Raw genomic sequence first — 24,037 nt, forward strand, 5'->3', positions numbered from 1 at the left:
AAGGGAAGCTCCCGCATCAGCAAAAATAGTAAATAATAAGTAGGTGAGTAAAACCAAATACTGGTGCAAAAGAGGATAAGGATAATAGTGGAAACACAAGCAAAAAGTTCCTCCTTGAATGCACTCAGAAAGGCTAGTGAGAGTGATATGGTTGATGCATTAAAAAACCTTTTAATCACATATATATAAATTTAAAATCATGTTTGTATAGAGGTGGATGGTGTAAATAGTCCAGGACCAATCCCTACTGACAGACCAAGAAGATCTTCCTGAAAAAATGGGCGGAAGATAGTACAAGTAACAATACACCACCTTAATGTGGGCTCGCTAACTTAGAAAATCACCTATGTGTAACTTCAGACTAGAAAACCTGTCCTGTCTAAGGAAATCCTATTATCAAATAAAATCAAGAGACCTGAATAGATGCAGGCTGTTGATACTAGATCTGAAGGGGTGATAAACTGAGAGCCGACTGGTCAAATAATAAGGACCTGTGTAGTGTCAATAGACCACATTAAGTATCGATGTAAAACAACTCCAGAACAGGGTGAAGTCAACAAACAAAATAAGGGAAAGAAATTACTACATAAAGTGAATTCATAACCACATACAAAACAATCTGTAAATACGATATACAGTTAATAATAGAATACGTGGCTTGATGGTGTTGAGCTCTGCGACGGGCAAGCACAAAGTGTGCTCTGCTAGTGCCCTGAGGCACGGTTCTCAGACCGTATCCAATTATAGCCTCGGAAATATGTTAATCAATTAGCACAGAGATCACTGAATAGAATCTCCTGGATTGGAACCGCTGACTATACTGACAAAAGAGACCAGTCATATAAAGTGATCAGTACATGGGGTGTTATCCACACTATATATTTAATAGTGTTGTGTCAACACAAGTATATAATACCTCTGACTAGGTCATCGGTAAGAGCCCCTTATTAGTAGGGACTATACCTGTAATGTCCTATAGTCCCACATAGATAGTACAATAACAAAGTGATAGCCGGTCAGGAAGGGAAGCTAGAATATGTATAGCAGTGTAATACAGTTTCCCTAGACATTTACATCTAACGGGCTAGTTAAGTATTGTACTTAGCTTAAGTGCGCTATATGTGTCCATTTCTGCATCTCCGGGTCCCAAAGTAGAGGGGAGGCAGGACGCCGTAATCAAGATGTCATGGTTCCAAATCAGCAGACCTGGACATTGAAATAGCAAGGGAAAGAGGCAGGCTTTGGCCTGTCTCTTGGCTATTTCATATTGTCCACTGACCTGGCATTTCTAGCCAGCTTGGCTCTAGCCAGCTATGGCTGCCTCGGAAAGTTCCCACATGTTGATTGACTGCTGAGTTTTGTGACTGAAACTCAGAATACTATAAGAATCTGTGAGCCAACCAGATTCGGCGTTCCCTGTAGTAAGAGCGCGGGCGCTTTTTAAAGTTGCTTCTGTGCGAATAGCAGAGCAACCGGCTTCGATTTCAAGCCAGAAAAGCCTGCCCGCCAGAGTCTAAGTCCGGACTTTTGTGCCCAAGTTCTCAGAAACGACCATAGCGATTGCGGCTGGGATTTTATAATGATTTGAGTTCCAGAAGATTTGAGTAACAAGAGGTCAGAAGGGACAAATGTCTCAGAAGAGAACGTAGCGATGGCGTATGGAACTTTACTGTCGCGGCCGCCTTTTTCTAAAGGTTACCGGGATAAATGCGGGGCTTTTCTCCGATTTGAATCAGAGTTTCCTACGCGGCGGCTGCTTCAGCAGATAAGCGCTACTGGCGCTTATCATTAAAAGCGCCAGAGGCGCGGGAAACTGTACGAAAAGGGGCCGCGCGCCCTCCGCGGTTTGAAAATTCCCGCGGTGGCGGCCGCTTTAGGATAAAGGCGGCCGCCACTGTATGCCGATTTGGGATCCAGGAGATTCCGGGCTAAGTCCCAGTCAGAGTAAAACTCTTTTACAGAGTTCCCTGCATCTAGAAAAGTCTAGTTTTTGACCCCAGTCCCAAAGTAAGTGTGTCTTTTGTCTGTATTTTGTGAATCATTGTGTGTAAGCGAATTCATGCCGAATAAATTACAATTTATTTAATTACCTTGTTTTATTCAATGAATGAATGAATCTGGTAAAAAGGTGTAAATAACTTGGTGTCCCGTGACAGGCTTATTTACTGGTGGCAGCAGTGGGATTATTGAGCTCTCTGATTTAAAATCCTGCAGGGTCTTCTAGCATAGAGAAAAACTTGTAGATTGCGAGCTCTCAAAACAAGAAGTGACTTACACATTATACACAAAGCTAAGAAAGTGCAGGTTCTTTTTGTCACTAAGTTTAGGGCCACCAGGCGAGAATGGACAGACAACTCTCCAAATCCAGGGGAGCGAAGAAGGGACCATAAAAATGAAAGAAAATCTGCATAGTGCAAGAAAGCTACAACAGTGAAAAAATAATATTGTAACCCAAAAAGGCCTACTCACAATAGAGCAGGGTTTATCAGGCAATATTGAGACCAATCCAGTGTTGCTATCCGCCCTGGATAGTCTATGGTGGTAGTCAGCAATCTCGGACAAAGAAATAAACAAGCATAGTGCAGATCAAACACAATACTTTATGAACAGATAAAACAAGGCTCACAAATGGAGGCTTACTGCTGATGCAGCGGCCGTTATTCGAACGCCCCTCGAATCAGTTTTTGTGTTGACCGCTGTATTTCACTCAGAATTTTCTCATTTTATCACTATTCATGCCGCGTTCACGCAATCCGGCACTGAGCAACCGAATGCGGTAGATCTGTTTAATTTAATGGTTTATTGTTTCTTTCGATGCAATTCTTCTCGTATCCGCCATGTGACAGAGTTAATGAATTATAATTTGGGTTCTATTCTTTGGGTATCCGCCCAGGTGGCAGAAATGAATGCAATTAATGAATAGGATTGAATTGGAATGTGTACAGTACATTGCATTGCTACTTTGTAAGGGTGCAGGTGTTTAAAACCGATACTGGTGTACATACTTACATTGGCCCATTGTGATTTGACCTTGTTTTTACGAAGACGTTATCAAGTTAGGCTTAAATAAAAAGCATTAAAATACTCAATGTGTGCCTTTTTTTAACATTCTTTCCCCGCACAATTGCTGAGTGGACATTATGGCTACACCACAGATGTATAAAAAACCTGACTGTAGTTATGCTTTTTTAATATATTCAGCGATTAATGCTGCAGCAGAAATATGGCGACTGTATCTGAAATATATGAATATTTAATATCGAACTAAGATTTTTACAAGTTTTCACCTGTCGTTCATGGGTGGAAGCGTGCGATAAGGTTTTTCTTAAGTAACGATCAGTGTTTTTTTCGTATTGCCGCTCCTGTCGGAGAGATTTGCGGGTATTGGGGTGTCATGCCGGAATTTTGCAGTATGTTTGATCATGGCAATCTCAAAAGAAGAAAGGTGGGTTTTAACCCATACAAGATTCGTCAATCCCAAACCAGCAATGTGCCAGCAACAGCACCACCAGCACCAGTGTCCGGTCCAACCGTCAGTGATAACCTTGTGAACGGCAATCCTTTGTTCCTGTCCCCTCCAGAATACCTGGAACGTTTTCAGCCTGAGCATGATTTCGCTTACAGGTACAGTACCAGCAAGCTAGCATGTACCAGTACCAAAATGTTTTCCAGCATCATCAGCTGTCAACTACATGTGTTGCAGGCCAGCTGTCACCTGTCAACTATAATGCAGACTTGAGGAGTCACCTCGTCCTCAAAGGCATACAGGCACACGTATTCTGATGGATGGGGTGAGCGTGGGTTGCTTGGTGAGGGAAGCGTGAATGTCACGTCATGCTGGCCACCCTCCTGCTTCTGCGTTGGACGTACAGGGACAGAGACAGGGACAGGATCTCGCAGGAAAGAAAACATCCCCACAATCTTCCTTTCCATCTTCTCCATGCTCCTTGCCATCTTCTCCATGTTACTTTCCATATTCTCCTCCATGCGCATATTTATACTCAACATGGTCTCCAAAAGAAGATCAAACTTTTGCTCCGTGCTATAGACATCTGTGTAGGTGGGTGGTAGAGAAGGTGACCCGGGGGTTTCCAGGAGAGCATCCTCAAAGATGGGTTGTGGAGCAGGTGAGCCAGGGGTTGCCAGGAGAGCAGCAACGTAGAGGATGGGTTGTGGATCTGGTAGGCAGGGTGTTGACAGGAGAGCAGCAGCGTCGAGGATGGGTTGTGGAGCAGGTTGGCAGGGGGTTGACAGGAGTGCAGCAGTGTCGAGGATGGGTTGTGGAGCAGGTCGGCAGGAGGAAAGACACCTCCTGTGGCGCTGAGGAATGGTTTAATTGTGATTGTAGACAAAGTTCTTTTCTTGATGGATTCCTCAAGAGAAAAAGAGAAAACAAGCATACACACTGCAATGGTGCATTACACAGGGACAACTAGGATGTATAAAGAGAGCAATTTTAATACAATAATAAAATACAGTATAACATATAAAATAAAAATCAATTGATTACACTAAAAATACAAAAATTTATACTAAAAAGAATTATACTAAAAAGAACTATCTGTGCCTTGGCATAGGAACCAGATGTCTTGAAACTTGCTCCGTTTGGTGTAAAATTGGAAACCTACTCACCAAAAGTGACTAGGACATAAGCGTTATTTGAAATGGTCTTATCAGCATATGGGACCGCTTGCTGCAAGGTGAAATTGTGTAGGTTCTGATCTAACTTGGCCCTATGTTAACACTCCTCCTGTGATGTCACCGCTTGTTCTCCACAGCTACGGTGTCTCAGTAATGCCAAAAGATGGAGGTCTTTTGGCATTACTGAGACACCGTAGCTATGGAGAACAAGCGGTGATGTCACAGGAGGAGTTGATCGGCTGAACTCTGGGAGAAAGCAGCAAGCAGTGTGCAGCAAGCAGACATCAGAGTAGAAAAGGAGATCCTCTTCCGTGGATTGACGCAATTTCACCTCGCAGCAAGCGGTCCCATATGCTGATAAGACCATTTCAAATAACGCTTATGTCCTAGTCACTTTTGGTGAGTAGGTTTCCAATTTTACACCAAACGGAGCAAGTTTCAAGACATCTGGTTCCTATGCCAAGGCACAGATAGTTCTTTTTAGTATAATTCTTTTTAGTATAAATTTTTGTATTTTTAGTATAATCAATTGATTTTTATTTTATATGTTATACTGTATTCTATTATTGTATTAAAATTGCTCTCTTTATACATTCTAGTTGTCCCTGGGTAATGCACTATTGCAGTGTGTATGCTTGTTTTCTCTTTTTCTCTTGAGGAATCCATCAAGAAAAGAACTTTGTCTACAATCAAAATTAAACCATTCCTCAGCGCCATAGGAGGTGTCTTTCCCCTACATTACCAAATCTGGGTAGGAGATTCCAGATTCCAGATTCACTTCTTTGGGCAGCTCCAGGACTACCTTGGACTCTATGTCACAGGTTTTTTGTAATTCATTGTAATTCATTGTTTGCATGAGCGCTATCTTTCACCTTTATTTTTACTAGGTCGGCAGGGGGTTGACAGGAGAGCAGCAGTATCGAGGATGGGTTGTGGAGCAGGTCGGCAGGGGGTTGACAGGTGAGCCGGGGGTTGTTGAGCAGGCCAGCAGGGTGTTGACAGGTGAGCCGGGGTTTTTGGAGCAGGTGAGCAAGGAGTTTCCAGGAGAGCAGCAGCATCGAGGATGGGTTGTGGAGCATGTGAGCGGGGGGAGGGGGGATGTGCAAGGAGAGAATCGGGATTCCACTTGACTTGCACAGTGCTACTATAAGTGCGCCGATCTTCTTCCTTACAAAATAAAGCCATGGGGTCTTAACCTTTGGAGCCTTCAGAACATTTTCTTTATTCTGCTTTGGTTGTGAGAGTCTATGCAATTTGTCTCACGTTTTATTTAAATTTTTTCGCGGGCATGGACACGAGGTGCAGGTGTTAAAAGTGGGCGTACTGTGTACTATTCCTTTCAAGTGACGTTGAAGCACAATTAAATTAATGCATAAATACACCATCCATTTTGTGTATTCAATGCACATTCAATACACATCGAATTCACATCGAATTGCTCTGTGTGCTTGCAATTTTTTTCTATCAGCAGCGATGGCAAAGAAAAGGATTTCAAAAGATCTCAGCTTGAGAATAAAGAATATGTACCAGAATGGACAGAGCATTGCACAGATCCACCGCTGGTTAGCTGTTTCGGGCCTCGGTTTAGCAAAAAGCAGTGTTTGTTATCATGCGCATGGGAAGGCAAAAAACGTCAAAAGAAAGCCGACTGTCACTACTGAGTAAGTACTTACTGTATTGTCCTCCTTACAGTAACTCTACCAACGTCTTGAACTGAACTGTACAGTACTAGTATGCCTGTGTTCAATATTTTATTAATCATTACAGTACCTTTCGACTGAACAGTATAACATTTTTGCCATTCTTACAATCAGTCACTAGCTTTTTAAGTCAACTCTACAGTAATAAACTGTACTGTCATCTGTACTTTAGGAGGTGGTGTGATAGTCTTATCATTTCAAAAGATTTTCTTTGAACTAATAATCCTGCAGTTTGAGGGGCTATGTATTTAATATATGCATACTGTATACTGTAGCGCCCAAAGTGTACTCACAGTACAATAAGTGCAGCAGCAACATCAGACAATAAGAAATCTGTGTGCTATTGGGATGCTTAATTTGCCTACTGTTATGGATTACAGGTAGCACAGGTACATATATAGCATAATAACATGTCTTAGTACAGCTTAGAGCAGCGGTGCGCAAACTCGGGGGCGCGAACCCCAGGGGGGGCGCGAGACTGCCGGCGGGGGGCGCGGGATTTACAGAGGCCCCGTGCGCTTCCCGAAGGCACTTAAATTAAGTGCCGGGGGAGCTGCAGGGCCTCTGTAAACCTTTACTTACCTAAGCTCCGGCGGCTTCCTTCCTGCATCGCCATGGCAACACGGCGTCAAAATGACGCCGCGAGGTCATGTGACGTCACGTTGCTATGGCAACGTGACGTCATGACGCCGGAGCGCAGGTACGTGGGGCTTAGGGGGGGCGCGGGAGTGAGGGGACGCAGGCAGGGGGGCGCAGGGAAAAAAGTTTGCGCCCCCCTGGCTTAGAGCATACTGTCGCATCTACTATATATTTGTGAAATCACTGTATGTCTGCGTCCCAAGGGTCAATCGCATTGGACCTTGGGCCTGTCACTCCTGCTCAGGCCATGCCCGCCCCCGCACACCTCTCATTGGCCTACGTCCAACACCAATGCCACACTGTCCCACCCCTCACTGACTCTCATTGGCCTGCGTCCAATGCCCGCCCCCGCACACCTCTCATTGGCCTGCGTCCCACCCCTCACTGACTCTCATTGGCCTGCGTCCAATGCCCGCCCCCGCACACCTCTCATTGGCCTGCGTCCCACCCCTCACTGACTCTCATTGGTCTGCGTCCAATGCCCGCCCCCGCACACCTCTCATTGGCCTGCGTCCAACACCAATGCCCTAATACTTCCACACTGTCCCACCCCTCACGCTTTGCTTTTGCAACACCTAATCCTCTAATCCTCAACCTGCTCTGGGGCCACGCTTCACAGCTATCAAAACCTTCACGTCTGCTACCACAGACTGCCGAATCAGGTACAGCAGTGTTTCCCAAACTGTGCGCCGCGGCGATCTGGTGCGCCGCGGCTTGGCTAGAGGGGCGCCGCGATCAGGGCCGCCAGCAGCGGGAAACAAGGGCTGCTAGCTCATTTAAAAAAAAAAAAACCTCTGAGGGGAAGCAGAGGAGCGGTCACGTGACCGCTCCCATCCAATGGGGCTGCAGCCTGCCCGGCATTGCAACTGCAGAGCCACCAGACAGCACCAAGGTGTGTGTGTGTGTGTGTGTGTGTGTGTGTGTGTGTGTGTGTGTGTGTGTGTGTGTGTGTGTGTGTGTGTGTGTGTGTGTGTGTAAAACGGGCTGCAGGGTGTGTGTGAAAAGCGGGCTGCAGGGTGTGTGTGTGTGTGTGGTGTGTGTGTGTGTGTGTGTGTGTGTGTGAAAAATGGGCTGCAGGGTGTGTGTGTGTGTGTGTGTGTGTGTGTGTGTGTGTGTGTGTGTGTGTGTGTGTGTGTGTGTGAAAAACGGGCTGCAGGGGGTGTGTGTGTGTGTATATATGTGTGGTGTGTGTGTATATATGTGTGGTGTGTGTGTGTGTGTATATGTATATGTGTGTGTGTGTGTGTGTGTGTGTGTGTGTGTGTGTGTGTGTGTAAAACGGGCTGCAGTGTGTGTGTGAAAAACGGGCTGCAGGGTGTGTGTGTGGTGTGTGTGTGAAAAACGGGCTGCAGGGTGTGTGTGTGTGTGTGTGTGTGTGTGTGTGTGTGTGTGTGTGTGTGTGAGAAAAACGGGCTGCAGGGGGTGTGTGTGTGTGTATATATGTGTGGTGTGTGTGTATATATGTGTGGTGTGTGTGTGTGTGTATATGTATATGTGTGTGTGTGTGTGTGTGTGTGTGTGTGTGTGTGTGTGTGTGTGTGTGTGTGTGTGTGTGTAAAACGGGCTGCAGTGTGTGTGTGAAAAACGGGCTGCAGGGTGTGTGTGTGGTGTGTGTGTGAAAAACGGGCTGCAGGGTGTGTGTGTGTGTGTGTGTGTGTGTGTGTGTGTGTGTGTGTGTGTGAAAAACGGGCTGCAGGGTGTGTGTGAAGAACGGGCTGCAGGGTGTGTGTTGTGTGTGTGTGTGTGTGTGTGTGTGTGTGTGAAAAATGGGCTGCAGGGTGTGTGTGTGTGTGTGTGTGTGTGTGTGTGTGTGTGTGTGTGTGTGTGTGTGTGTGTGTGTGTGAAAAACGGGCTGCAGGGTGTGTGTGTGTGTGTATATATGTGTGGTGTGTGTGTATATATGTGTGGTGTGTGTGTGTATATATGTATATATGTGTGTGTATGTGTGGTGTGTATATATATATATATATATATATATGTGTATATATATATATATATATATATATATATATATATATATATATATATATATATAATATACATATATATATATATATATATATATATATATATATATATATATATATATATATATATATATATATATATATATATATATATATATATAATGTGTGGTGTGTATATATGTATGTGTGGTGTGTATATCTACTATATATTTCGGAAATGTCTGTGTGTTTGTCTGCATGCCCTGTGTCCCTAGGGCCAATCGCATTGCACCTTTGGCCTGTCACTCCACCTCAACACTGTCCCACCCCTCACCACACTGTCCCACCCCTCACTGACTCTCATTGGCCTTCGGCCAACACCACTGCCACACTGTCCCACCCCTCACCCCACTGTCCCACCCTTCACTGACTCTCATTGGCCTTTGGCCAACACCACTGCCACACTGTCCCACCCCTCACCCCACTGTCCCACCCCTCACTGACTCTCATTGGCCTTTGGCCAACACCACTGCCACATTGTCCCACCCCTCAGTGACCTTTGGGAATGCTTCTAAGCACCTAACACTCACCGCACTGCCTCTTACAAACACCCCCCTCCACCACCACCCCCCAACCTCATGCACCCCCCTCCACCACCACCCCCCTCAACCTCATGCACCCCCCTCCACCATCACCCCCCCCCAACCTCATGCACACTACAAACGCACGCCACAGCTCTCCCGCTACTGCAGCCCATCACCAACCCCCCTCACCCAAACATACAACGCACGATGCTCCATCACCCCCCCCCCCTCACACCAACAGCAAATGCACGCTGCTGAACATACAACGCACGATGCTCCATCACACCCCCCCCCCCCTCACCCGAACATCCCCGGAGCACACCCAAAACTACCCCACCCCCCTCACCCATACATCCACCGCACGATGCTCCTCCGGAGCCCCTCACCCCCCCCCCCCCACCATCCACCGCACGATGCTGCTCCGGAGCCCCTCACCCCCCCCCCCACTCACCCGAACATCCACCGCACGATGCTGCTCCGGAGCCCCTCACCCCCCTCCTCACCCTCTGTCCGCCCCCCCCCCTTTCCTGGACGCTGGCCCGCAAAAACGGAACTACCCCCTATCACCACTCCGCGGGACCTCAACATCACCCGCTCTCTCGGAGCACCCTCTCCCCCGGTGCTCCCCCCCCCCAGAGCACCCTCTCTCCCGGTGCTCACCCGCTCCCCCGGTGCTCCCCCCTTCCCCCCCCCAGAGCACCCTCCCTCCCCCCCCAGAGCACCCTCTCCTTCCGTTCTCGCCCGTCTCCCCCCTCTCCCGGCTTCTAGCCACCCCTCCATCTCCTGCCCGTGCTCACCGCTCTCCCGGTGCTCCCCCCCCAGAGCACGCTGTCGCCGCTCTCACCTTCAGGCCTAGAGGCCGCGCCCCCAGCTCCCCATCCCCGCGCGCGCTGCTCCGGCTCTCAGGCCTAGCTGTCTCTGTCGGGAGCTGCACGGGCCGCGGCCCACACACCCCCTCACCTGAGCGTCTCAGCTTCGCATCGCCGGGGGGAACCGCCGAGGAACCCGAGGAGGAGCGCGGCCCGGTGCGAGGTAAGTAACCGCACGGGAAGAGATCTTTCACCCCCGGCCCGGCCCTTCACCCCACCCGGCGCTTCACCCCACCCGGCCTTGCACTTCACCCGGGCCGGCGCTTCACCCCCCCCCCCCGCCCTGGCCCTTCACCCCCCCCCCCGCCCTGGCCCTTCACCCCCCCCGCCCTGGCCCTTCACCCACCCTGGCCCTTCACCTGGCCCTGCCCTTCACCCCCCCCCTGCCCTTCACCCCCCCCCTGCCCTTCACCCCCCCCGGCCCTTCACCCCCCCCCCGGCCCTGTCCTTCACCCCCCCCCGGCCCTGCCCCCCCCCCGGCCCTGCCCTTCACCCCCCCCCCCCCCGACCCTGCACTTCACCCCCCCCCGGCCCTGCCCTTCACCCCCCCCCCCAGCCCTGCCCTTCACCCCCCCCTGCCCTTCACCCCCCCCGGCCCTGCCCTTCACCCCCCCCCTGGCCCTGCCCTTCACCCCCCCCCCGGCCCTGCCCTTCACCCCCCCCCCCGGCCCTGCCCTTCACCCCCCCCCTGCCCTTCACCCCCCCCCAGCCCTGCCCTTCACCCTCCCCCCCCGGCCCTGTCCTTCACCCCCCCCGGACCTGCCCCCCCCCCCGGCCCTGCCCTTCACCCCCCCGGCCCTGCCCTTCACCCCCCCCGGCCCTGCCCTTCGCCCCCCCCCCGGCCCTGCCCTTCACCCCCCCCGTCCCTGCCCTTCACCCCTGCCCTTCGCTCCCGCCCTTCGCCCCCACCCTCCCTGCCCTTCGCTCCCACCCTCCCTGCCCTTCGCTCCCTGCCCTTCGCCCCCACCGTCCCTGCCCTTTGCCCCCACCCTCCCTGCCCTTCACCCCCACCCTCCCTGCCCTTCGCCCCCACCCTTCCTGCCCTTCGCCCCCACCCTCCCTGCCCTTCGCCCCCACCCTCCCTGCCCTACACACGTACACACACGTATACACACGTACACACACGTATATACACACACACGTAGGCACATGTATACACACACATGTAGACACACACGCGTAGACACACACACGTACACATACACACGCAGGCACACGTAGACACGCAGGCACACGTAGACACGCAGGCACACGTAGACACGCAGGCACACGTAGACACGCAGGCACACGTAGACACGCAGGCACACGTAGACACGCAGGCACACGTAGACACGCAGGCACACGCAGGCACACGTAGACACGCAGGCACACGTAGACACGCAGGCACACGTAGACACGCAGGCACACGTAGACACGCAGGCACACGTAGACACGCAGGCACACGTAGACACGCAGGCACACGCAGACACGCAGGCACACGCAGGCACACGTAGACACGCAGGCACACGTAGACACGCAGGCACACGTAGACACGCAGGCACACGTAGACACGCAGGCACACGTAGACACGCAGGCACACGCAGACACACGCAGACACGTACACACACGTATACGTAGACACACACGCACGTGTATGTACACACACACGTGTACACACACACACACGTGTACACACACACACACGTGTACACACACGTGTACACACACACACACGTGTACACACACACACGTGTACACACACACACACGTGTACACACACACACACGTGTACACACACACACGTGTACACACACACACACACGTGTACACACACACACACACGTGTACACACACACACACGTGTACACACACACACACACGTGTACACACACACACACGTGTACACACACACACACACGTGTACACACACACACACGTGTACAAACACACACACACACACGTGTACACACACACACGTGTACACACACACACACGTGTACACACACGTGTACACACACACGTGTACACACACACGTGTACACACACACACACGTGCACACACACACACAAACGTGTACACACACACACACACACACGTGTACACACACACACACGTGTACACACACACACACGTGTACACACACACACACGTGTACACACACACACACACACGTGTACACACACACACGTGTACACACACACACACACACATGTGTACACACACACACACGTGTACACACACACACACGTGTACACACACACGTGTACACACACACGTGTACACACACGTGTACACACACACACACGTGTACACACACACACGTGTACACACACACACACACGTGTACACACACACAAACACGTGTACACACACACACGTGTACACACACACACACGTGTACACACACACACACGTGTACACACACACACACACACACACGTGTACACACACACACACACGTGTACACACACACACACACGTGTACACACACACACGTGTACACACACACACACACGTGTACACACACACACACACGTGTACACACACACACGTGTACACACACACACACACGTGTACACACACACACACGTGTACACACACACACACGTGTACACACACACACACGTGTACACACACACACACACACACGTGTACACACACACACGTGTGTACACACACACACACGTGTACACACACACACACGTGTGTACACACACACACACGTGTACACACACACACATGTACACACACGTGTACACACACACACACACACTTGTGTACACACACACACACGTGTACACACGTGTACACACACACACATGTACACACACACACACACGTGTATACACACACACACACGTGTATACACACACACACGTGTGTACACACACACACGTGTATACACACACACACACGTGTATACACACACACGTATATACACACACACACGTGTATACACACACGTGTATACACACACACACGTGTATACACACACACACGTGTATACACACACACACGTGTATACACACACACACGTGTATACACACACACACACGTGTATACACACACACACATGTATAAACACACACACGTGTATACACACACACACGTGTATAAACACACACACACGTGTATACACACACACACACGTGTATACACACACACGTGTATACACACACACGTGTATACACACACACGTGTATACACACACACACGTATACATACACAATGTATACAAACAAACATGTATACACACACACACAAACATGTATACACACATGTATACACACACGTGTGTATATATACACACACACACGTATACACACACATACACTATCCCCAGCACCACCACATCAGCACACCGGTATCCCATGCCCCCCCCCCCCCCCCAGCACACTGGCATTCTCGGCTCCCCACCATTCCCAGCCCCCATCAACACCATCAGCACCCACACATTGGCACCTTCGCACCTCCCCATCGGCACACCCACATCCGCACCCCCACATCAGCAACAAACCCTCCCAAATCAGCACACCAATACAATCACCATCAGTACAGCCACAGCAGCAGTACCACCGAACACTGCCATGGGCCGCGTGGACCACTCCCCACCCAAATGCCACCCCCACACCACAAACATCCCGGGCAACGCCGGGGCTCTCAGCTAGTATTAACTAATTTTTCTTGCTTTGGAATTACTACAAGTTCTCAGAAATTTGCAAATAGAATTTCTGTGATGTGCCAGGAAATAGTAGAGCATTTTTATAACACATTTCGCCGTCAGCATGAGCTTACAGTACATGGAGAAGTTGCTTGACCACAGACATCCAGTAATTAATTTGCTATGCTAGTAGACAAAGTTAGCAAACTCTGCAAGATTTTTGGGTTATTTCCCTTGTTTCCACACAGATAATAATGACGTATGACAAGGCAATATAAGGTTAGCATAGGGCCAAGTTAGATCAGAACCGAGTGGCAAGCCACATGAGATGACACCTACCGAGACTGGCATGACATATCATAATACCTTTGTGGTCGTGAGTATGACAGCATACAATGAATAACTAATCTCTGAGTAGTTAGATATATACAATATTGGATTGTTAGCATTTTGCTTATTTTGTTTCTTGTAATTGTGTTGTATTACAATAAACAAAAACCTTATCTTATACAAACTCTGAGTAACCTCTCTTTATAATATTATCACAATACCCTAACATATAGGGTGTGGGATCATTTTTTTACGGGGTAAGAAATTGCGATAAAGTGCTTCTGCTTAGAGCAGAAAATAACATATTGCAAGACGTTACCCGGGAGAAGAGGGTGTAGCATTTCCTGAACAACAATATTTGGTGCCCAACGTGGACCCCCGGACACCCACGGGTACTAGCTGTGGACTCACGGGGTACACCTGCGGGGAAGAACCGGGGGCCCCATTGCTGTACCACCTGAGGTCCCCCAGACCCCCTTGGGATCCACCGTAGGGCCTCAGACACCTGTGGGGTTGACCCGGGGATCCCCATACACCCACAGGCCCACCCGTGGATCCCATTTGGGGCCCACGGTGACCCGCGGGGACCACCTGGAGGCCCATTGTGCCTGGCAGGAACCACCCATAGACCCCCAGACCCTGGGGTACTGGTGCACTGTGGAGCTTGCAGACACCCGTCGGGACCACGGGGACTACCGTAGGTCTGGGGTATGAATCCTGTATGTTAAAAAATAAATAATGGTTTATTAGGTGACACAGGGGGTTTATTGATGTTTATTAAATATTGCTATGTTTATTGTGGCCTAGGAGGTGGTTTTTGAGCTGTTGTGTGTGTATTGTTTTTATTGTGTGTAGCGGGGGTGGGTGAAGGGGGTATTAGACCTAAGGATTGGTGTTTAGACCTTGCGGGTGGGTAGCGGTAGGGTTAACCCTATTCATTACCTTAGCGTATTAACCGCTAAGGTAATGAAGGGTTAAATCCTCCCTGCGGCCCCCCCCCGCAAGGCCTAAACACCCACTAAGGGCAAAATACCCCCTTCACCCACCCCCGCTAGCCACAATAAGCCTGGCATGGGTGGTTAACCCCTTCATTATCTTAGCGGTTAACTGCTAAGGTAATGAAGTGGCTGTAAATGCATTTTTCCTGCATCGGATGCATGCCGGGGGGCTCCGGTGCTGGTATTAATGGGTATCAGCTCCTGAGACCCCGCATCAATCCCATGCAGGAAAAAGGCCAACATTTTTCTAAGTCCCGATTTATCGTCGCTCATTGATGCATCTCCCCACCAATCTGCCTAAATGTTGTGGCATGTTGAATTGGGGATAAAATTGCCATTTTAGGGCCGCGATAGGTGGCGATAGGCAAATCACGACTACTAGAATCGCACATGTTTATGATCATTCCGAAAAGTGTCGATAAGTGGTTTATCGCTACTCAGTCGGCGATTTGATTTTGGTGAAAGGTTTTTTCGGTGATACAGGCCATTATCACCCACTTATCGAGGCTTACGGAATATGAGTAGCCATTTTGGCCGATAAGTGGTCGATAAGTTCCTTATCGACACTTTCTGCATGAGGCCCTTAAAATGTCACATTGAAAGTGTCTGGAGTTAATTTTGTAGTTGAAATTGGAGGTGAAGATTCGAAGAAGATCTGGTCTCTGCACAACAACAACTCTTGCAGCTGTGAGAACTTTCTAACTGCTGTGATTATTTGAAATCTTCCTATCCTCCAATACCTATACTGTCTCTCCTCCTGCATCTCACTATGCCCTCCCTATTGCTTTTTCTGTTTACTGTTTCCTCACTCATTTCTGAGCATTTCTGTCCTTTCCAACTTCCCCACTCCCCACTGCACAATTATTTATACACCTCTCTCCCAACAACTTCTTTACCCCTCAATTAAAAACACCCACACAAATCCTCTATTAACACCCTCTATCTACTCCAACCTTCTTCTGGGGATCTCCCCTAACCCTGATCCCAGACATACACACCTGCTCTCACTCATGCCTCCCTGCCATCTCTTCCTCTGTAAATGGTGTTAACCTTCTGATTTAATACTGACTAACCTTAGAACCCACCCCACAATTTAAGAATCCCAATAGCCTGCACTAATGGCTATTGTCCCACAGTCAATCCTACCACCCATTGTGGCAAAGCACTGCCATCCGCAGCACTTACTCCCTCACCTGCTGTCTCTGTAAGTCTACCATTACCTCTTAGATTGTAAGCTCTTCGGGGCAGGGATTTCCTTTCCTATTGTTTGATTTTGCTGTGCTTAACGTATTATTTTAATTCCCTGTACTGTATTCTTTGTGAAGCACTGAGTGCACTTTTGGCGCTAAATTAATAAAGACATACAATACAATATAAACTCTAATATCGCTTTTTAAAACGTTGCTTTTTTTAACTTTTATAGTCTTCACACTTTTAAAACTTTGCCACGCTATTATTTTGGACAACACACTATGCACTGTACAGTACTGTATGGGATCAATTCAAATACATATCATAACCTGTACTAAAATTTTACAATGAGAATTTTCTTGCTTTTATTCCACTTCCTGGTTCATGGAAAACACCATGTTATGCAGTTTGTTCATATTTAATCAATTGTAACAGTTATAAAATGTCAATTTTCTGTTTCCACACGCATGCACATTGTGAATCTGATTTACAAATCCAACGAGGAAATATTTTTTAAGTGACAATGTAATTTTTATTGAGAAGTAGAGAATAATTGTGAGCTTTTTCCATTCCAATTGGCATCTCATCACCCTGATGCTGGTCTCAGATGCCGTAATATTGTGACCGTTCTCTAGACCAGTCTTGACTCTTGCTGCACAGCGCTCATCATTAGCCTCACTGATTTCGTCCACCAGACGCTTTATCGTACTACAGTGTAAAGGAAAAGAGAACAATTTGTTACAGTAGGCCAAAAATTAAGTAAACACAAATACATGACATACAGTACAGTATTGTATACAGAATACTGTATTCAGTATTCTACATTACTGTATAAGCATCAAGAGCCAAAAAATACATTTGATATTTTCTTCTAAAAGTAGTACAGTCATTTTTTGCCTCTAAAATACTTGCACAGAAAACACGTAAACATGCAAATGCATTTTGATAGGCAAGAATCTTATACAAGTAATACAGTAATTACATACAGTAATGAAAACAAAAATACTTATTCTATTGTGATTGTGGGACTCCGCTTTACACTTTTTGAATTACAATGAGCATGATAACTGACAGTGCTTTTTGCTAAAACAAGGCCAGAAGAACGTAACCAGCGTTGAACCTGTAAAAATCCATGTCCTTCTTTGTACAGTAAATATACTGTATTCTCATTCTGGGATCCTTTGAAACCTGCTATAGGATAGAAATCAAGAACATAGGAATGTACTGATGAAGCCACCAGTATTAGAACACTTACCTGGGAAATTCTGGGAGATTCTGGGGCAGTCTCACAGTAAATGCCTCAACATTGTCTGAACATTGCCTCAACATTTCTATGAGATTCATAAGGGCCCATCGGATTAACAAAGCGGGGGGTCCCTGCAGTCCCATTCAAACTAAAATGTTGAGGCAATGGTGCAGCCATGTTGCGGCATTTACTGTGAGACTGCCCCAGAACTCTCCCAGGCAAGAGTTCTTATACTCGTGGCTGCATCAGTATATTCGATGTGTATTCGATGTATATTCAATGAGAATTGAATCAACAGAATTACAGTACACAGTAATGGTATATTTACACAATCTGATGGACCTCGCTCGACAGGTGAAGCACTGTACGCCCACTTTTAACACCTGCAGGTCATGTCCATGACAGGAACAGGGACTGAAACACAAGAGAGCCAAGCAGAAGCAGACAGAACCAAGATACAGAAGCTATGCAGAGCAATGTGGTAATGGTGAGGGGAGACTAAATGGTGGGCTGGAACCTATCAGAGGAAAGTGAGGAGCGGAGGTGCGGCCCAAGGGAAGCCCTGGTAGGGGAGAAGGGTCTGGGGACGGACCTGGTGGAGTAGGGCCACGGAAACGTGCGATGCGTGCGCCGCACCTGAGGAGGCGGGGTCAGGCTCCCGGCACCAGGAACGGGAAGCCAGAGGAAAGTGAGAAGGGCCTGGGGAGCGGACCCGGTGGAGCAGGGGCAGGGAAACGCGCGATGTGTGTGCCGCACCTGAGGAGGCGTGTTTCAGGCTCGCGGCACCAAGAAAGGGAAGCCTGGATCCACGCGTGCCCGTAAGGGTGACACGCGTGACCCGGAAGTGCGGGAGCAGCCGCGGGGGAGACGCCGAGGGCTGGGGCATGCCGCCGGGAATCAGAGACCACGGGGAGAAGAGGTAAGGATGTGCTGGTAGCGGCAGTCCCCGCAGTGCAGGTCCTTACACTAGGTAGGGATTGGTATAGAATGCAAACCACAACTGCGAGGACGCATCTAGAGTGTAGGATAGTCTTGCAAGCCGGGTTAGGGGTTTAGAGGACAGCGTAAATGTGGTACTTGCCGGGTCTAGGAGTGGAGAGTAGCGGATCATTGGGGTACGTAGCCAGAGTCAGGATTGGAGAGAGTAGAGCCATCGTAAAGCCAAAGCCAGGGTCAGTGCAGGAGAGAGCAGGATAAACTTAATCCAAAACCAGGGTCAGTGCAGGAGAGTATAACAAAGTCCAAGGTCCAAGGCAGAGTCAGGCAGCAAGGTAAGAAGCAGACAAGCAGGATGCAGTGAGGTTCAGCGTCACAAACAGAAGTTATGCTTGGCAATGGAGGAGAGACCTAGGTATTTAAAGGACCTCCCACCAATGGGAGGCATCCAGGAAGCAGAAGCGCCCTCTCTGATAGTCTGCTGGATCATGCAGGTGCGTCCTATTACACAGCTGATTGAGGTAGAAGGAACACTAGACAGTGCGCGTGTGCCGCGCGTAACTTGCGCATCATGCTGGTGACCCGGTCGTGCACCATTTGTGCGCATCACGGCACCCGCGTCAGTACAGGGGCGGAGACCAGAGGCGGGACCCGCATAGACAGGGGAGGAGCACCTGGAAGTACTGAGCCACGTAGCTCTGATGTCAGAGCGGGGTGGGATCAGGAGACAGAGACCGCAGACCGCTGAGGAGACTGCGCACCACGCATTCGTCGTGCGTCAATGCCGCAGGTAGGAGAGCGTACCCTGGACACGGGAATTCCAGAGACCGACAGAGCCTGTGCACTGCACGCGCGCTGCACATGAGCACCACCACTGGAATGCCCTTCTTGAGTGTCACTGGATCCTGACGGACAGGTGAATGTTAAGGGGACAGAACCGCCAAAATGGTGAATCCTCACAGACACAAATTGCCTAGCCTCCCACACGCTGATCTCTATCTGAATGCGCTATTGTCCAGATACTGTATTGTGCATTCTTCCATCTGCTTCCATGGATCTTCCCAGATTCTAAAGATGTAGGAACCTGCTTTCATCTGCTCTGCCAAGCACGAGAAAGTGAAAGGTGGAAGCTGTTTCCAGCCAAAGCCAAATCCAAATGTTCAATAAGGAAACGTTCAGAAAGCTCCCAAAGCAAAAAACCCTGGTCCTTATTATGTGAGGAAGAAAATTGCCAAAATCAACTTCAATCAACCTGTTTGGCCGGGCACCAAAAGTGCCCAAGCACCCACTATAGCCGAATCGGACATCCCAGACTTTTCACTGCCAACGCCCACTTCCACCGATTCCAAAATATTCGCCCGTTCTGACCCTTTGTCCACTGATGCTCATCCCAAAAGCCCTAGCTTGTCTGCTCCAGCACCCATCTACGTTGATGCCCTTCCTGAAACCCCCAACTTACCTGCTCAAGCACCCATCCACATCAATGCCCGTCCGGAAACCCCCAGCTTACCTGCTCAAGCACCCAGCCATGCAGATGTCCGTCCAGGTGACACCAGCACTCCTTGCACCAGATCCAGCTCAGTCGCCCACATGCTGGATATTTTCAGTGATGTTCTTTCACTGACATCTCAACAGAACAATATAAGGACTGAATGGAAACCAAGATGGGCCGTCTTTTGGAGACCATGGAGAATATTGATAGGTGCATGGGTGTTTGTCTGTGTAAAATTGAGAGGAACATTGCAGGACACTATTCTTTGCTTGGATTCCCTGCCCCTGTATGTCCAACTCAGGAGCATGAGGGTGGCCTGGAGGCACCTTATTCTTCCATGGAGGAACCACAACAACCCCCCATGCACCCTCTCAATTCCTGGATTTTACCTTAACGGTACAAACACCAAGCACACCACGGGACCACACCATGGGACACCCCATGCTCACCCCTTTCACCTGACGAATACATATATAACCCGGGGGTGGAGGAGATGACAACCCCGGTAAGGCTACGGCAGGATGAAAGAATCCTCCCAGACCATCTACACCCGCCCGCTGCCATAATCACACCCACTCCAGCACCAAGGATTGTAACGCTCCCAGACATCTTGTTGAGAGAACTGCCCAGAGCGTCCGGGATAAATACAAGATCAGATGTGGTGGTATAGCCCAGAAATATGCCCAGTTCATCTTTAAACACCACATCAGTTTTGAGCTGTACAGCGAGTGGACCCAAAATGTAAATTATGAAGGCAATAAATACAAGAAGGGTCTTCCTGCAAATTTAAGGAACACAATAATTGAAGAAGCAAAGCTCTATTTTAATGTTACCACTCTTCTTATGAGAACCGTGAGAGACAGCATCAATGGCCTTTGAGACATACAAGGGCTCTTCCTTGGAGGTCCATCAACTTGTTTTATGACTGCTGCTAGTTATAAATTTGTTTAAAAATATAGATGCACCTCCACTTGTTTTAATCTAAAAAAAAGACAGTTGATTGTTTTAAATTGTTTCATTGTTTAATGCTTTTTTCTATTTCTGTTTTACATATGCATATCTGGAGCTGGGCAAAGACAACGTGCAGGAAATCCCCTCCCCTTCCCTTTGGTGCAGGAAATGCTCCCAGCAATACTGCCAGGTAACACACAGTGCTTCATTCCTTGCATGCCAATTCCCTTCTCCCTAAACCCCCAAAAACCTAATGAAAACCTCTAGTCCTAATGTAAGTGCTGTACTTCATGTCTTGCATGCTTAGTCTACTCCAACCCCCCAAAAAGGAGAAGATACTGTATAATAATGGACTGTTCTGGCGTCATGGTATAATATTTTTTTTCTATTTCTGTTTTGCCTTTGCATGTCTGGAGCTGGGCGAAGACAACATGCAAGAAATCTCACCCCCCCCTCCCCATGGTGCAGCAAACTCTACCAGCAATACTGCCAGGAAGACACAGCGCTCCAATCCCCCCAACCCCCCAAAAACCTAATGTAAACCTTTAGCAAACCCTAATGCTTATTGTTAGCATGCATCATTTTGTTGGATACAATTTGATTATAGCTCCATTTAGCTAAGGATACACAGTAACATTTTTTCCAATAGAATGTAACATTGTTGTGGCAATACTAACTTGAATGTCTGACACTTAGAATACTGTAGCAGCAATAATACACACTGGTTGAATAAGTCCTGTATTAGTAGCAATTACAATATATCAGTGACTCTTGGCATACAGTAGATCATGCTTGATAACTTGATAGAAGATGCAGGCATATTTTAACCAAAATGTACGGTGCAAGTAATAATATAGAATATTGTCTCTTTCTTCCCAGACCCAGATTTCCAAGATGATGCAGCCATTACTAAGAAGAAAAAGACAAGATCGTAAGTTTTGAAGAAGAGGTGACTTTGTATTTTTGTATTATTCCGTGTTCCTTTATTATCCTGTACAAATAAAAATGTTCATTCTTTAAATTATCTTTTTGGCGTGTTCATGTTTTTACTGTCTATATACTAACAGTAGTACTATACCTAAAGTTCTTTGGGCATTTCAATATATAAATATGTGTCATTGATAAACTTTACCGAATACTGTACTGTACAGTACGTATAAAATAATATTTAAATCTAGAACATAAAAGTATTTTTTACTATCTAGATATACTAACAGTAGTACTGTACTACTGTCTAGCAGATACAGTATCTACAGTACTGTAGTGACTTTGTAAAAAAATGCACTGTCTATTACTGTGCAGTAATTTAATTAGGAACATAATGACACACATGTGCAGAAATGGGATGACACACATATGCGTTTCAACCAGGTTCCAATTAGACTTACACGCATGCGCATAATAAATATTTTTCATTCGGAAGAAGTAGAGACGTATTTTAGCATGATTCCTTTTTCCTTTATTATCCTGTACAAATACAACATTTCATTAGTTAAAATTACTTTTTGTTGTGTGTGCTCATATTTTTAATCTTCTACAATTAGAGGATTTGTGCATGGCTAAGGAGCCTAAGAAAGGACTTCTTTCCCATGTACAGTAAACAGTATGAACTCGTAAAATTAATTTCAAATTACTATTACACAAACTTGAAGTACTGTACAGAAATAAAAGATAGGTTGAGTTGCAATTTGATTTTTAAGACAACAACTCATGATCGCCCACTTGAGTTTCTCGACGGTATTGCAGACAATGCTAAAATGCTATTTTCTGCACTCGATTGAAACACTAGTAAACTCGCGTCTTAACGCGGTAAAGTTTGAAGAAATCATGCAGCATGACCTGGGTATGACCAGGAATACAACCCGTGAAATATTTTGATAACGGCCACTGCATCTGTATGTCTGGTAAATCGTTTATCATTCTTCAAATGATTATTACAAAATCAGCAGTCATTTATGATGTAAGATGTAATTTTAACCCTTAATCCATGCATTCTATTTCCACAGGCCTCTCCCCCAGTATTACAAACACCTTCTTGCTTTTATTTTTGCCATTGAGGAAATTAACAAGAATCCAGACCTTTTGCCCAATGTTACTCTGGGTTACCATGTATATGATTCTTGTGCAAGTGACCTTAAAGCTGTACAAAGTGTGATAAAGATATTATCCGGACCACGTAGGACAGTTCCCAATTACTCCTGCTTGGAAAATGAAAGGCTGGCAGGTCTTATTGGAGATTTTTCTTCAGGCACAACTGTGCCCATAGCACAAATGCTGGGAATATATGGGTACACACAGGTGAGTGCTGGTAGTCATATTTGCCCCAGAAATAGTACTGTAAGATACTTTGTCGCCTGTGATACCTCTAAGGGATCAACATATCGAAACAGATCTGGCTATATTACTGTGTGACACTGTGACAGGGTGAAGTCAACCCCTATCAGTTATGCCTGGGGGACATATGTCTGAGTGCTTCATCCAGCACTCAGAAGGTTAACTCAGGAGGAAGCTAGGTAATCAGAGTGTAAGATGACACCTGATAATCCAGCAAGGTATAAAAGGATGTTGTTACTGGCAGTAGCTGGCTGCCTTAGACCAGAGCACACTGCTATTTGAGCTGCTAGCCAGACTGAACTTTCAACCAAAGTAAGCATTGTTAATTTGTTTTCCTGACTGCATAATATACACTTACGGTTTGGTAAATGGTTTAGCCAGCCAGCCTGCTAGATAGGCCTGGGGTGTTAGTCAGTTCTCCCAATGTGGAGCAAGTTTTGTTTTTGTTTAAAGGGACAGTGTACCCACATGTTATGTTGTCGAGAAATAAAGCCACTGAAAGTTTTCATTATCCTGAAACTACACGTGTGGACTGTTCC

At 47.6% G+C, this 24,037-nt stretch overlaps 1 protein-coding gene across 1 annotated transcript in view; it reads left to right on the plus strand.

The window, feature by feature from the left end:
* The window catches only part of LOC142465292 (vomeronasal type-2 receptor 26-like), a 166,319-nt gene that overhangs the window by 21,983 nt on the left and 120,299 nt on the right, over nucleotides 1–24,037 (plus strand). The window contains exon 3 of the mRNA XM_075569338.1: nucleotides 23,171–23,462. Within this exon, the coding sequence (XP_075425453.1) occupies nucleotides 23,171–23,462 (292 nt within the window). The remainder of the gene's footprint in view (nucleotides 1–23,170; nucleotides 23,463–24,037) is intronic.

The sequence above is a fragment of the Ascaphus truei genome, chromosome 1, assembly GCF_040206685.1.
Source record: "Ascaphus truei isolate aAscTru1 chromosome 1, aAscTru1.hap1, whole genome shotgun sequence".
NCBI lineage: Eukaryota > Metazoa > Chordata > Amphibia > Anura > Ascaphidae > Ascaphus > Ascaphus truei.